We start from the raw sequence: 14,104 nt of genomic DNA, 5'->3' as shown, positions 1-14,104 counted from the left end.
GTGCCGCATAAGCCGCCCTGGAGAGGTGACGGGGCCTGGAGCCCGATCTATCTAGGGCTATATCGAAGATCGTGTTAAAGTCCCCTCCCCAGAGGATTGGAACAAGGGGGAAGCCATCGAGAAGGGAGGTGACCTGCACATAAAATTCCGGGTCATCAAGGTTAGGGCCATAGATATTCAGGAGGATCACTTCCTTATGGTGCAGCATGGCGTGAAGAAGTACATATCTACCCTGGGGGTCAATTTTCGAGGAGATGAGGGAGAAGTGGAGGCTCCTGTGAATGAGGGTCATGACTCCTCGGCTCTGGGAAGAATAATCAGTGAAAAACCGGTGAGGACCCCAGGACTTGGCAAAGCGCATGCAGTGTATAGAACGAGCATGAGTCTCCTGAAGGAAGAGAATCTTGGATCGGTGGCGCTCGGCCTGCAGCTGGAGCTGTCTCATCTTCCTATAGTTCCCCAGACCTTGCACATTCCAGCTCATAAAGGTCAGGGCACTCTCAGTCACAGCATGGCGGTATTAAGAATAAAGCAGAATGTCGGGGACCGAGAGGTCAAATTAACAGTTCCACGGGAGCATATCCCAAATGCCTCAGCACAGTTCGCCTTCGCTGCCATCGCCACTTTTCCAATAACAAAAACCCAAACAACCCCAACATAGCCCACCCACACCCCCCTCCCAATCAGAGGGATGACCAGCCCATCCCTTAGTAAACAAAACCAAAGCAGAGGCATCGTCGCCTGGGGGTCTGAAGGCCCGACTGGCCGTAACGCTCCGGGTTGCAGCAGAGCAAATAGTGCATGGGAAGCCCGTGACGGACGAGAAATGCAGATTAGACAAAGTTCTCGCCAAGGGAACAGCGGGCGAGCACCAAGGTCGAGCTGAACAAGCAGGTTGCGGGAAAAAGGATTGACATGGTCCCAGTTCCGGGGGGGCGAGAGGACCCATACGCCTCCCATCGGGGACCAAGGATCACCGCTGTGCCGAGATCAGGGGAAGGGGATCAGCCAGGGAAGTGTTCATCGATGAATTTGGAGGCCTCTTCCGGAATCGTGAAGAACACCTGATTGGAGTACTCTATACGAAGCTTGGCAGGATAAAGCATAGCATATTTTATGGAGTGGTCTCGCAACCTGCGTTTCACTGCCTGGAAGGTTTTGCGTTCCCGCTGGACCGCAGTCGAGAAGTCGGGATAGAGGTGGATCCTCGCGCCGCCCAGGAGTAGCTCACCCTTGAGTCTCGCAGCCCTGAGGAGGGCGTCGCGGTCGCGGTAGTTTAGTACGCGGGCTATGATGGGTCGAGGAGGGGCACCAGGTCTTGGTTTCGCCACCAGGGCGCGATGGGCCCGTTCAATTGCGAAGTGTCGAGAGAGCTCAGGCTCGTCAAGCAGCGACAGAAGTGTGCGTTGAACAAAGTCTTCCATTGGCTCATGGATTTCATCCTCAGGGACCCCGATGATGCGGAGGTTATTGCGCCTCGAGCGGGATTCCAAATCCTCGTTTTTCTTTTCCACCTCCGTGACTCGGCTGGAGAGAGCGACGACCTCGGCGCGAAGGGCCCCCAGCGCATCCTCCGCAGAGCCCACCCGTGTCTCGACCTCCAATACACGGCCGTCTGTCCTCTCAATGTGGGCCTTAATAGAGGATATGGTGCCGGTCATGTCGTCAAGTTTGGAGTGGAGAGCGGTGAACCCCTCACGCATAAGATCAATCATATTTCGGGAGTCCGGGGATGTGTCGAGGGGGGCATCGGAGGCCGACTCGGAGGCTTCCTCAGGTGGCCTCGCCGCAGCTCTCGCAAACATATTGATGGAGCTCTGTTTCCTTGCACCTCCCCTGGTCATCCTGGCTTATGGGTATATCAGGTAGAGAGAAGAGGGAGAGATGAGAGCTAGAAATTAGTGCCAAGGAGCGTCCTCCGGGATATAGGGGCCAATGCGTGTCCCGGGGTGATGTAGGCACAGAGCAGCAAGCGAGCACACCCCGAGTCCGGAATAGAGGTTGTGGCCCCTCTAGGGCAGGAGAGTAGATGTCGCCGTGATAGGCCCAGGCGCGCACCGGTGAAGCGGCGCACAGTGGCCGGAGCGCGGTTCAGGGAGTCCAGTGGAGGCAGCTACAAGGTATGTTCGCCAGCGCCTCAGCCCCAGGGCGCGTGCAGCCCGGGGGGAGATGGAGCACAGTCCAGCGGGTCACAGTGGCTGGGTAGACGCAGCAGGAGTTAGCGGCGTAGAGAGAGAGATAGGGGGGCGGGAGGGGACAGCAGCGCCGGCACCAGGGAGGCACCCGCAGGGTATGGTAGGTGCGGGCGGACCCGCCAGAGTCACAGCAGTCAGGCGCAGTCCCCTCCCCGCGCTCCCCCTACCTCTAAGCCGCCACGAAGTTGAAGTGGCCCCTCGGGGCCCGGACCAATGGCACGGGGCTGGTCGGCTCCCGCGCCAGTCAGGAGAGGAGGCAGTCGGCCCAAGAGGTCGCGGCTGATCGGTCCACAGGATCGAGGAGAGGCCCGGCCGGCCACAGCAATCCGGCGCCCCTCGCTGGGCGGGTGCCCCTCCCCCAAGCGGCCCGCAGCGCCGCGGCCTCAGGTCGGAAGAGGGCCGACGCTGTCGGAGCCGCGGGTCGGGGAGGGCGGAAGGCTGCAGCCGCAGGGCAGGAAAGAGGGCGCAGCCCCGTCCACGGGGCACGCAGCGGCTCCAAACCGCGTCCGGTCGCGGTAGTAGTGCTCCCGAAGGATCGGGTGTAGGAGGCAGGTCCGCAGATGGCGTCGGGCAGAGGAGAGCAGGATCGAACGCTCTGCTGGCCCGGAGCACGGCGTTTAGGCGGCCATCTTGATTGCCGCGCAACAGCGCCCCCCCACCCTTCCATTTCTAACCCGGCTCCCGGATGGGACCTAAATGTGGTGTTAACTAGTCGTATGGGAGCTCCTTTCGAGCCCATGCACAAAGCAAGTCTTAAGAACCTAACCCTCAAGACTGCTTTTTTAATAGCAATCACCTCCATTAGGCGGTTAAGTGAATTGTAGGCACTCTCTATTCTAGATCCCTTTGTAACAGTTCACAAAGACAAGGTGGTTTTGCGCACTCACCGTAGATTTGCGCCTAAATTAATTTCCAAGTTCCATGTGAACCAGTCAATAGAGCTACCAACTTTCTTTCAAAATCCCTCAAGCCTAGGGGAAAGAACCCTGCACACACTGGATGTACGCAGAGCTGTCGTGTTCTATATGGAAAGAACTCCTCCACTAAAGACTAATTAGTTTTTCGTGCCTGTTGCCACAGGAAAAGGAGATGGTCTCCAAATCCACTATGTCTAGATGGATTGTCAATTGTATCAAACTCTGCTACTACCTTGCAAAGAGACCTGCCCTTCAAGATTAGAGCACATTCCACTTGGCACTGGGGCGTCCATACCATTCATTGCAAATGTTCCCCTTGAGTCCATCTGCAAAGCGGCAACCTGGAGTTCTGTACACACCTTTACAAAACACTATTGCCTAGACGCTCATTCTAGGTCTGATTCTCAGGTGGGACAGGCTGTACTAAGACATCTTTTCACTACTGTTCCTTCTCACAACCCACCTCCAACTCGGGTACTGCTCGCTAGTCTATGCACAGCATGTGATTCTAAACAGATTGACAAACATCAGAAGACATGCATTACTTACCGTAAAAACATTTCTGATGGAAGGAACATAGACGTCTTACTACTTTCTCTTTTCTGTACTCACTCGCGATAGTCGTAAGGCTCCCTCTTGGCAGAAAAAATACAATCGGAGGGACCTCAACGCGTGAGGGATCTTGGGTACACTACACGTCACGTAGGGATACTGTTATTCACGCCCATGTCAACGTCCCCTTTAGATTCTCGAAAGACGAGATGCAATTCTCTGCGGTTACCACTGCATGTCGGACTATGCACAGTATGTGAATCTAAGCGGATACACCATCAGAAATACTTTTACGGTAAGTAATGCATGTCTTATCCCAGAGAGGGTATTTAAACCTTTGGGAAATATGACTTTCCTGTGTCACTGCACTGAAGGTGCTGTGTGACACAATGCTAAAGATGATGCCTATGGAGTTTGTCAGACTCCACAATCAAAAGAAACAGTGTTCAAAATCACCATAAAATACATGAGTGGGAAAAAGGGTCACTCTCTCCAGGTTAAAAAAAATCAAGCCCTCAAAATCCAGTAAAGTTGCTGGGGGTCTCTAAGGTGGAGGGAATTAGCACATTTCTGAGAATTCTCCCTAACAATGGATTGCTCCACATATTTCAATATTGTAATCTGTAAAAAATAAAAATCAACTGCATCTCTGATGGACCCAGTTTGCACCAAGCCAGTGAACGCGCTGGTTGAGAGAAAATATAAGCCAGCACCAAATTAACCATTTTATGGAAGAAGACATCTAGCCATGATTCGCTAATTGTCAAAACTAATCGTAAGCATAGTGGTACAGCCTTCTCTACAGCAGGGTTTCAAATTTGCACTTGAACCTAGCCATTGGCTAGTGATATTTGACCCTTGGTGCGTAAGCAATGGTGTGCTGTGTATTTATAGAATTCAGTTGGCGAGGAACTTTATATGGCAAGCTAGTAGCTTGCAATTTACATTTTTTCCCCCTGTCTACAGAATTCCTCCCTGATAAAGTGCAACACAATTATTGCATTTGGGGAGGAACATGTTCACGGCCACCGCCTATGTACTATGCCATTTGCATTAATGGTCTGATGCAGTGGAGCCCAATGCGATTGATGCATTGATGGCTTCTCATTTGCCCATGCATAGGAGACGATAACGACAGACAAGTGGGTGCTGTCCAGAGTAACTGTAAGGGAGAATTTTTATTTTTGTGCCAATTTCCTCAGCTGTTCCCCCAGCTGTTTTGCTGAATGTAGGACTTTATTTTGACTTTAGAGTGAGTGGGACCTTTTTCTCACTCCCTGTTGTTTTTTCCCCTGACTATGATTTTGTTTTCACTGTTCTTGGAGTCTGACAAACTCCATAGGCATCTGCTTTTTGTATAGCGACACACAGCACCCTCAGTGCCGTGTCATTGAGGTCCTTTGGATTTCTCTTGAGGGTTAAATACCTTATCTTGGATGAAGTACTGTTTCCTAGAATAATAAGGTGAAATTGATCTTACTTGCCTTTTTACTTTGTAGGTCCAGTAAACACCATCTTAAGTGGAGTTCTGGTAGGCGTTACCTAGTAGCCCCTTACCCTACTTTCTCCTGTAAACATTTGTGTTACTCTAACTACTTTAAATGGGTGGTGGCAGTGGTTTACTTTTTACTACAAGTGTGTTTTTCTTTTTTTACCGCAGGTTGAACCCTTAGCTGCAGTAAGGCACCCATTGGTTACCATTTTGACAAAATGGCCCCTGTCTGTGGGAATTAGCACATTTCTGAGAATTCTCCCTAACAAGAACCAAACAATTCAGAAACTCAGACCAACTCTAACTTATGGTGCACTCTCTCCTGGTAGCAACAGCTTCAATTGCCAGGTGGCTTGTTTCATGTATTGCAAATTCTTATGACATGAGGGGGCATTCAGCTCCACTGAGACTTTAGGCCCATTCCACAAGAGCCAAGGCAGCATCAGTAGCTTTTGTTAGCCATGCCCCATTGCAGAAATTTGCTGGGGTGCTACTTTGGCTACTCCACTTGGTTTTTGCAAGCATTACGCTTTGGATTCATCCTCCAGGAAAGATGCTTTACTATGTATTTGCTCGAATTACGTATGTTGTCTCCTTCACCCGAACCCTTCATTGAGGCTTTTTAGTCTGGTCACAACCAGTTGGGTAGTAGGGAGAGCAGGACCACAGAAATGGAAACATTGCCTTCATGGTGATTAAGGTTCCTAGTCCTTGCTCTCCCTCTCAACCCCCACCCAGTCATCCCTAGGAAAAGCATATAGTTGATGACAACCGCCAGTAGGCTAAATCAGAAAAAACAAACTAACTTGGTGTGGCCGCTTGGTGAGGTAGGGGTGAAGAGAGGAACTGACATGTTGAGGAACCCACGCAATGTAGTTAATGTCAAAATTCTGAAAAGGACAGCAATCTTTTAGCGCCAACCTTTTCAGACCCACCTGCAGATACAGGTGTTCCCAACCAGTTGTGAAGGAGGGCGAGCAAGGACTAAGTATTTGTTGATATTTTTCACAAAATACTGGTGCTCGCTGGAGCCAGGCAGGGCCACTATGGGGAGCCCCCCACTTGTGGATAAATCGCTAACGGAGGCTCTTGGAATACCACAGGCACGTGAGTATTGATTGCAAGGGGAAATACCTTAACAAACCACAGTAAAGTCCCCCTGCAAATATTGTAAACATAACCTTGATTTAACCCCTTAAGTGCCAAGGACGAGCCATCTCGTCCTTGACCTTGTTTGTGTTGCCAAGGACTAGATAGGTTGCCCTTTTTTGTAGTTTGTTTTGTGCGATCCCTGCTATGCAGGGATCGCACAAAACAAACTCAAATCCAGCCTCCAGGCTGTGTGAGAAGGTTCTTCCTCACGGCCCGGGGGCTGTATTTCTTTCAGTTTCACGTCGGCATGCGTAATTTCACAATGAAAGGGGGTGGCCCTCCCTCCTCCCCAATCTAAGTGGATGGGGGGAGGGCACCTAATTTAGCCCTCCCTGGGGGCAGTTTTCTGTCTCTAGGAAGGGGTACCTGAGATACCCCCATCCATTTGGGGTGAGGGGAGAGGCCACTGGAAATATTGGCAGAGGCCACCCCCCCCACCATGGGGCAGTAGGTCCGCCCCCCCCCCACCCCTCAGGGCAGAAGGGCACACACCAAACAAAACAAATTTGAAAAAAGATTATGGGGTGGGGTTAGAGGGTGGGGGAAGGACACTATACCACCACTGATCATATATAATGAAAAGGGGTGTCATCCTCTCCCCTCCACCCCAAGTGGATGGGGGGGCACCTCATGCAGCCTTCCCTGGTGGCAGATTTCGCCCCCTAGGAAGTGGTACATGAGATGCCCCAATCCATTTGGGGTGGGTTTGGGTGGGCCAGGGGAGCCACTAAACCACCATGGATGTTTTTAGTAGGAAGGGGGGTGGTCCCCACCCCAAACGGATGGGGTTATCACATGTAGCCCTCCCTGGGGGCAGATTGCTAGTTTTTCTGGTTTCATATTGCCTGGATCTGTGTAACCAAGAGACCTTTGGTCAAATGTGTACCTTCCGTATATTCCCTGAATGAGTCCTACATTTTGTTGTAACAGTGCCTCGATGCCCGTGGGCTGCAAGTGCGCTATACAAATGCAAATATTATAAAGGCAACTATTTGTCTACAGAAGAATACTTGTCCAATTATTAAGTATTTAGCGGAATACTTCAATCTACTATTTGGTACACCCCTAATAACACCCCTAAGAAGATCAACTTCATTCGAGTTATATTCACGTCCCTTCTTGCCTGAAATCCTTTTCCCCACCCATGGAGATATCCCAGCCTATTCCAATGGACCTAACAACATGACAACGTTTTGGTACTCCAGAGGACCGAAGCCCAATGCCCGGTCAGCGGAAACACAAAGAATGTGTGTTCTGGCAAAGAACTGGACGATGGCGACCGTTCACTGCCCAGGGGGGTCCAAGAAGTGCAAGCTAATGTACTAATCGGTTCCTTTCAGGGTGATCATGAATGGGTCATAATTGGAGATGTTGTAAACCCCTTTTTTAAAAAATGGGTCTGCTGCAGCTACCCCCATTTCCTATGGAATAAAATGCAAAATGCCCGGACTATGCTTCTAGATTCCTGATTCCCTTGTCAGATTTTTTTCTTTGTGTACCCATATTTTTAGCTTTTAAGCATCATTACTGGTCCTTTTTAAGTTTAGGCGTCTTTGTGCTTGTCAGTAAATATTCTCTTAGGACACTTGACGTATGCTTACATAGCCCCACACTTTTTCATTTATTCTGGGCATTGTAAGTCTTTATGCCATGGGTAATACATTCGTTGGATTTTAAATTGATTTATTTCTGCTTACCATTGTTTTCTTTAGAATGAAGAGTTGGATAAAAAGTATGCTGGACTTTTGGAAAAGAAATGGACCTCTGTGATCAGATTACAAAAGAAGGTAAATAAGGCAATCTTAGCTATTTATAACCGTAAAAGCAAATTGATGGTGCACCAATGCTTGCTTAAGCATTCGAAGGACATTTCAGTAGTTCAGAAATCCACATTGGCAACTTCCTATGTATATCACCAATAATCAGCTCGCATAGCTTATAAAACGGATATAGCCTCATATGTCCCTACCCCTTTCCCTGCACATATGATGTGGCCCACACTAGGCCTCTACTGCATTATTATTAGTTCTGCATTAACCCAGGTTTGAACATTTGTACAAATTTGTTACCTCAGGTTAAGACTTGGCTCCTGGAAATATTGATGGAAGGAGAGAAAATGTAGACTAGCTCAGGTATGCTTCTTCCCATACTCCTTCATAATAATGGGGATGTCTGAGAACAAGTGCTCGGACCTTGGTGTTTACTGTGAAGTTTGATTTGGAAAAAGCCATGCGATCTGGCCCCTTGATGCAACTATCATTTGTTCAAATTCATCCTCATATTACTTTTCTCCTTCAATTGATGGGACTGGCACGTTTTTGCTCTGCGTGCCTATTGTACCCTTGGAAAGCGTGTTATTGATCCTCTGAACACTTATTTGTTTTCTTGCTTTTCTACATTTTTATTTTCTCTCAGACTTTTTTGCTTGCTTTAAAGTTTTGTCATTTTTGATATTTTGCTGAGACATTTAATTTTTATCAAAATTTCTTTCCTAGTGTTTTCGAATACCTGATCGTGATTCTCTTCAGGCAGTTCCACAATATGCTGTAGTGTGGTGTCAAGTGTACATTTTCTTTTTAATTAATGCAGCTGAAAAAGGTATTAACTTAATTTCCAGATAGCTATCATGCTACAATCACCGCTGCCACAATCTGTGGCCGTCTTGATTATTATAATGCTGCTCTACTGGCCCAACCAGTTTACCTGCTAAATCGACTGCATGTGTTATGAAATGTTGCCGTTCGCCTGGTTAAGGATATATCTTATGGTTGGGTAGTATCACCTACTCGTTGCAATGTTCACTTGTTGCCCTTTAACTCCGGCATCCAAGTTTAAGGCTGTCATTTATTGGGCCTTTCAAGGCAAAGGCATCCCAGCACTGCAAGAGAAAATGTAGCCTTGTTCCGCTGGTTGTCTACGCTCGTCCTCCCGCCACCTTAAAGTTCCAAGCGATCGTCTAGGCGGGCATGCCTTTTCAGTAGCCGGGCCTAAATTGTGGAAATTCCTTCCACCTTTCTTGTGAAAAAATCAGGATTTTAACCTATTTAAAGCCCTCCTGAAGACTTGGTTGTTTGAGTACATTTGGCCTCAACATTTTCTCTGCTCTTTTTTGTTGGTGGACTGGTGCCTCTGGTGAGGGTGTTCTATATAGTTTTTTGGACTGGGAATACCTCTTGAAGAGTGGCTGAAATAAGGAGGAGCCTACAAGCAAGATTTGATATGGCATTTATAATGCGCCTATACACAAGTGTTTCGAGGCCTGACTAGGCGGGGGGGGGAAACAGAGGGAAGACGGACAACGATCCTACTAGGCCAGGTATCCTTCAGATCGCGCGTCCATGGGCAGGGGAAGGAGTGGTGCGGAGGGGAGGGGGAGAGGACAGTGCAGTACATGGGATAAGACAATAATAAACGATAAATAAAAGTATGCCCATCAGGTGGCAAGTCAACGGGTAAGTGCAGACTTCCGGTGTCAAGTGCTGGAAGTGGAACCATAGGGATACAGAAAACAGTCACCCAGTACAGAGGTTGCCAGGAAGGCAGTGCAGGAGTGCGACTGGTGGGGGAGTGGACCTTGGCCCGAATCAGCAGGCGGCCAGGTAACCAGTGCAGTTTGTCTGCCAGGAAATCAGCAAGGGAGAGGAGATAAAACGGACGCAAAGAGGTTTTGAGGTACTTCTGGAACCAAAGATGATTCTCCTCGTTTCAGGGAGGCTGTTCCAGAGGAAGGCGGCACCCGAAGAAAGAGATCTACCACCAACTCGTTGCTTGGAGAAGTGACTGACCCTGAGGGAGTGGGAGGCAGATGAGTGAAGAGCCCGAGAAGGAAGGTATTTAGGAAGAGAGTTAAAGGTATTGGCGCCCCAGAAGGCCTTGTGGACAATGCAGAGGGTTTTGAACTTAATCCTCGCAGCCACTGGGAGTCAGTGCAGAGATTTCAGTCCTGGAGAGATGCGATCCCTGGGCTTGAGGCCAATGAAAAGTCTTGCAGTCCTGTTCTGGATAAGTTGCAGAGGGCGGAGAGTAGAAGCAGGCACATTAAGAGGCTGTTGCAGTATTCCAGCCTGGAGAGAACCAGAGCTCTAGAGACAGCGAGCTTCTGGGGGAAGGAGAGGAAAGGAAGAATACCTCTGAGGAGGTATAGCTGGTAGTGTGAGTTTTTAGAGACGTCAGATGTGAGGAGAGAAGGAGAGTGTAGAGTCGCAGGTGACCCAGAGATATTTTGCCTTGCAGGTGGGAGCAGAAAGGCAGCGAGGCTGGCCAGAGGGCTGCAGAAAAGGAGGGAGCGGGTGTGCTGATGAGGAGAATCTCAGTCTTACTGGCATTAAGGCAGAGGTCATTGGTGGCACACCACTCTGGGAGAGCAGACAGAGATGAGGGAAGTAGAGGAGGAAGCCGGGGGTAGCCTGAAGATGATCTGTCATCCGCGTAGCACTGGAAGTTGGGGCAGAGAGAAACTTTGCGGTGGGCCAAGAGTGCCAGGCATTGGTGGAACAGCCAGGGAGAGAGGTTAGACCCCTGGGGGACACCACAGGTCGAGAAAAAGATAGCATAGAGGAAGGACCCGAGTTGAACCTGGGAGGAGGGTCAGTCAGAGAGGAAAGAAGTCGGCCACGCCAGAGCCTGACCAGTGATACTCAGGTTATCACAGACTGTTGAGCAGGATGGCATGGTTGACAGTATCGAAGGCTGAAGAGAGATTTGGCTTGCTGAGACACTGCAGACCTGACTTCAGGCTGCATGAGAATGTCTGAGGTGACCAGTCTCTTCTTAGTCACTCATTCTCCCTCCCCACATCTGTGTCTATGAAGTGGCTGAGGTACTAGGTGGCCATCCCGTGTTTCAACATCTCAGATCACCAGGCCACAGCGTAAACTACCATATGCATGTGATCTGTGACACTTAGTTTCAGACCTTGATGTTGAGACACTTTCTTTGAAGCATTTGGTCAAGCATAACCAAAAATGTGCATTATCAACATAGGAACTTGGTTTTGGTCATCTGCTTGTATATGCTTTTTTTTAGACTTGAATGTTCATGTCTGTTCTTTTACACCAAGACCCGAATGAGACATGGTGCATATTTTTGCACATGCTCTTTCACTGCACTTTTTTTTATCATCGCACCAACATCCACTAAACAAACTAAAGATCCAGACTAAGGCTAGAACCAAGATGTCGTACTAGCTCTCTGCCTACAAGAAAGGCACACCAGAAATCAAACAGCCCACAACTTAAGTGCCTAGAGAAAATCTAGAGGAGACCCTGGTATACTATCAAACCACTGACCACTACCCAAAGAACCCAACAAAGGAGTAGACTATCGAAAAAAAACCTAGGACGAAAACTAGACTGGAAACCTTTCCCACCCAGACCCCTTACAGAATGCACAAAAGACAAACCAATATCGAATTACAACGAATCGGAAACTGAGAAACCCATTCCGTAACCTAATCAAGGGACCGATGAGACAACCACATACCAGACAGTAAACAAGCCAACCCTTGAAACGCTTGTGTATAGGTGCTATATAAATAAAATATATCATAACAATAGAGTCGAAGGACAGGCTAACTCTGCTCCCACCGAAACACCAAAAAACACACCTAACAAAGAACAAGCTAAACAGAATATACTATACTGCAAGCCTGCTCAACGTGTGATCTATGGCAAAGCACAAAACAGAAATGTACAACCTCTGAGTCGAAGTAGAGACGGACGCGCTCTTCTTTACAGAAACCTGTCTCGTAGACAACTGCAAAGTAATTGCCCTTGAAGCTATACCAGAATATTACAAAATATGGCAATCTAACAGAGAAACCGGAAGAGTAGGAGGAATTGCTCTTGTGCACAAAAATCACATCCGCTGCTCACCACTACCCTCAACAGACTGTGAATCGCTCCTAGCCAACCTCAAGCTCATTGACCAATACAGACCACCCACAACCCTAATTCTGCTGCAAAACTCAATGATACCGTAGCTAACCTGTCTACAAATTGTGTTTACATTTTTCTGCGAGATTTCAACATTTGGTTTGAAAGAGAAAATGAAACTACAACAAACTCACCCGGCGCCCTACTGGAAATGCTTCATCTCCAAAAAATAGTTAACGGACGCACTGGCAGAGCTGGATGCATTTTTCTGCAGGGATGGACTTTCGACTGCTTCCTCTCTGGTACCTCTTGTAAGGAGCGACCATCATATGATCTTTCACTGTCAAAATTCCGAGCGATGTGATGCCTTCAGATGCACAACTGCCAGACTAAAAAACTAAATTGGAAAACATAACACAAATATTAGAAACTACCAAACGGACACCTCCCACCTAAATGACATGACACCAGACAGTTGAAGAGAACCTTCAAACCTGGATCAGACTCGTTGGACCAACACCATTTAAACTCTTCAAACCCACAGCAAGGTTTAGTATCTTAAAGGAAATTTAAAAAAACTTAATACAGCATCATTCCATAACGAACCCTTTTGAGACAGCATCACGGCCCACCTAATAGCAGAAATCGAAGCAATACAACAGGCAATCAACACATTCCACAGGAATATAAACGCCCTCCTAGAGTCCAGCACCCAAACAATCGATTCATTTGAACCTATAAGCGAGGAAATCTTTGACAAACTATTAAGATACCAACATAGCTGGATCGCCTAGTGACCCATGCATACAGGATAGTTGCTGTCGCACAACAAAAGCCATGTACTTCCCACTAATGAACCGATCAGTAAACACTGTAATAGCACCAAAGTCATTCAACTCAGTGGACATCAAAGCTCTCCTAAAAGAGAAGGGAAATACAATGACCCTACTAACTAAAGGCCTACAGCGAGCCTACTGTTTCCAGCTATTCCTGGAGAACCATGTGTACAAAGGAAACCTCAAACATGTAGAAAGCAACTAAACCAATCCCAGGTCGGACCCATGACAGGGACAGAATCAGTACTCCTCTCTCTGTGACCACCTGAACATTTACGTGGACACCTCCTAATGGGTTCTCTTACTACTGGAGATACCGGCTACCTTTGATACGGTTGGGCCCACAATCATAATCAAGAGACTGGAGGAGTCTGGTGTTCAAAGCTCTGCCCTTGAATGGCTTTAATCTTTCCTCATCGACCGACCAGAAATAACCAACATTCCACCTTCCACTTTGAACACAAAAAAATTGCCTGCAGTGTATTGAAAGGACCAACCTTCTACCAACTCCTCGTCAGCATCTGTATGATCCCAATAATGAAACTCATTCAAACTCATGGACTGACAGCCTATACCCGACACCTCTTCAAGATAATTAATGACAAGGAGCCAGACAAAACCCTCAATGAATGCCTCCCTGACATAAACACTTGGATGGCAAACAACAACCTGAAACTAAACCCATCCAAAAGAGAAATATGAATCGCCCCTGTTAGGCAAGATTTGGAGCAGTACTCTTTGGGTGCACTACAACAACCTTGACGAACTGGCAATAGGAACCCAACCTTTGGTAGAAGTCTGTACTACACAGGTTGGTAGTGTGGCTAAGCAGCCAGGCTGATCTCAAAGGTCACTGTGAGCAGTAGGGAACTTGGAGATTTAGTGACAAGTATGCAAATAAACCCTTCCACTCAAGGCTTCTTGATTAAACAATTATTCATTTAACAGTCAGTTTGAATAGGCCTTCTTCAGAAGGGGCAATATAATAGTAACAAACAAATACACACTCTTAGTTTCTTTAAATCAAACACCCATTTGGGATGGCACACACACTTCCTACACCCTCAGGTGACTTAAATAACTAAGA

The 14,104-nt window shown here is 47.9% G+C and overlaps 1 protein-coding gene across 2 annotated transcripts in view; it reads left to right on the top strand.

The window, feature by feature from the left end:
• PAFAH1B1 (platelet activating factor acetylhydrolase 1b regulatory subunit 1) overlaps positions 1-14,104 on the top strand; it is a 1,367,099-nt gene that overhangs the window by 305,906 nt on the left and 1,047,089 nt on the right. For both annotated transcript variants that reach the window (XM_069615068.1, XM_069615067.1), the window contains exon 4: positions 8,021-8,095. In XM_069615068.1, coding sequence (XP_069471169.1) covers positions 8,021-8,095 — 75 coding nt within the window. The remainder of the gene's footprint in view (positions 1-8,020; positions 8,096-14,104) is intronic.

Source organism: Ambystoma mexicanum, chromosome 9, assembly GCF_040938575.1.
Source record: "Ambystoma mexicanum isolate Mex_15411 chromosome 9, UKY_AmexF1_1, whole genome shotgun sequence".
Lineage (NCBI taxonomy): Eukaryota > Metazoa > Chordata > Amphibia > Caudata > Ambystomatidae > Ambystoma > Ambystoma mexicanum.
The sequence above is the reverse complement of the archived record's forward strand: the minus strand, read 5'-3'. Positions and strand labels throughout refer to the sequence as shown.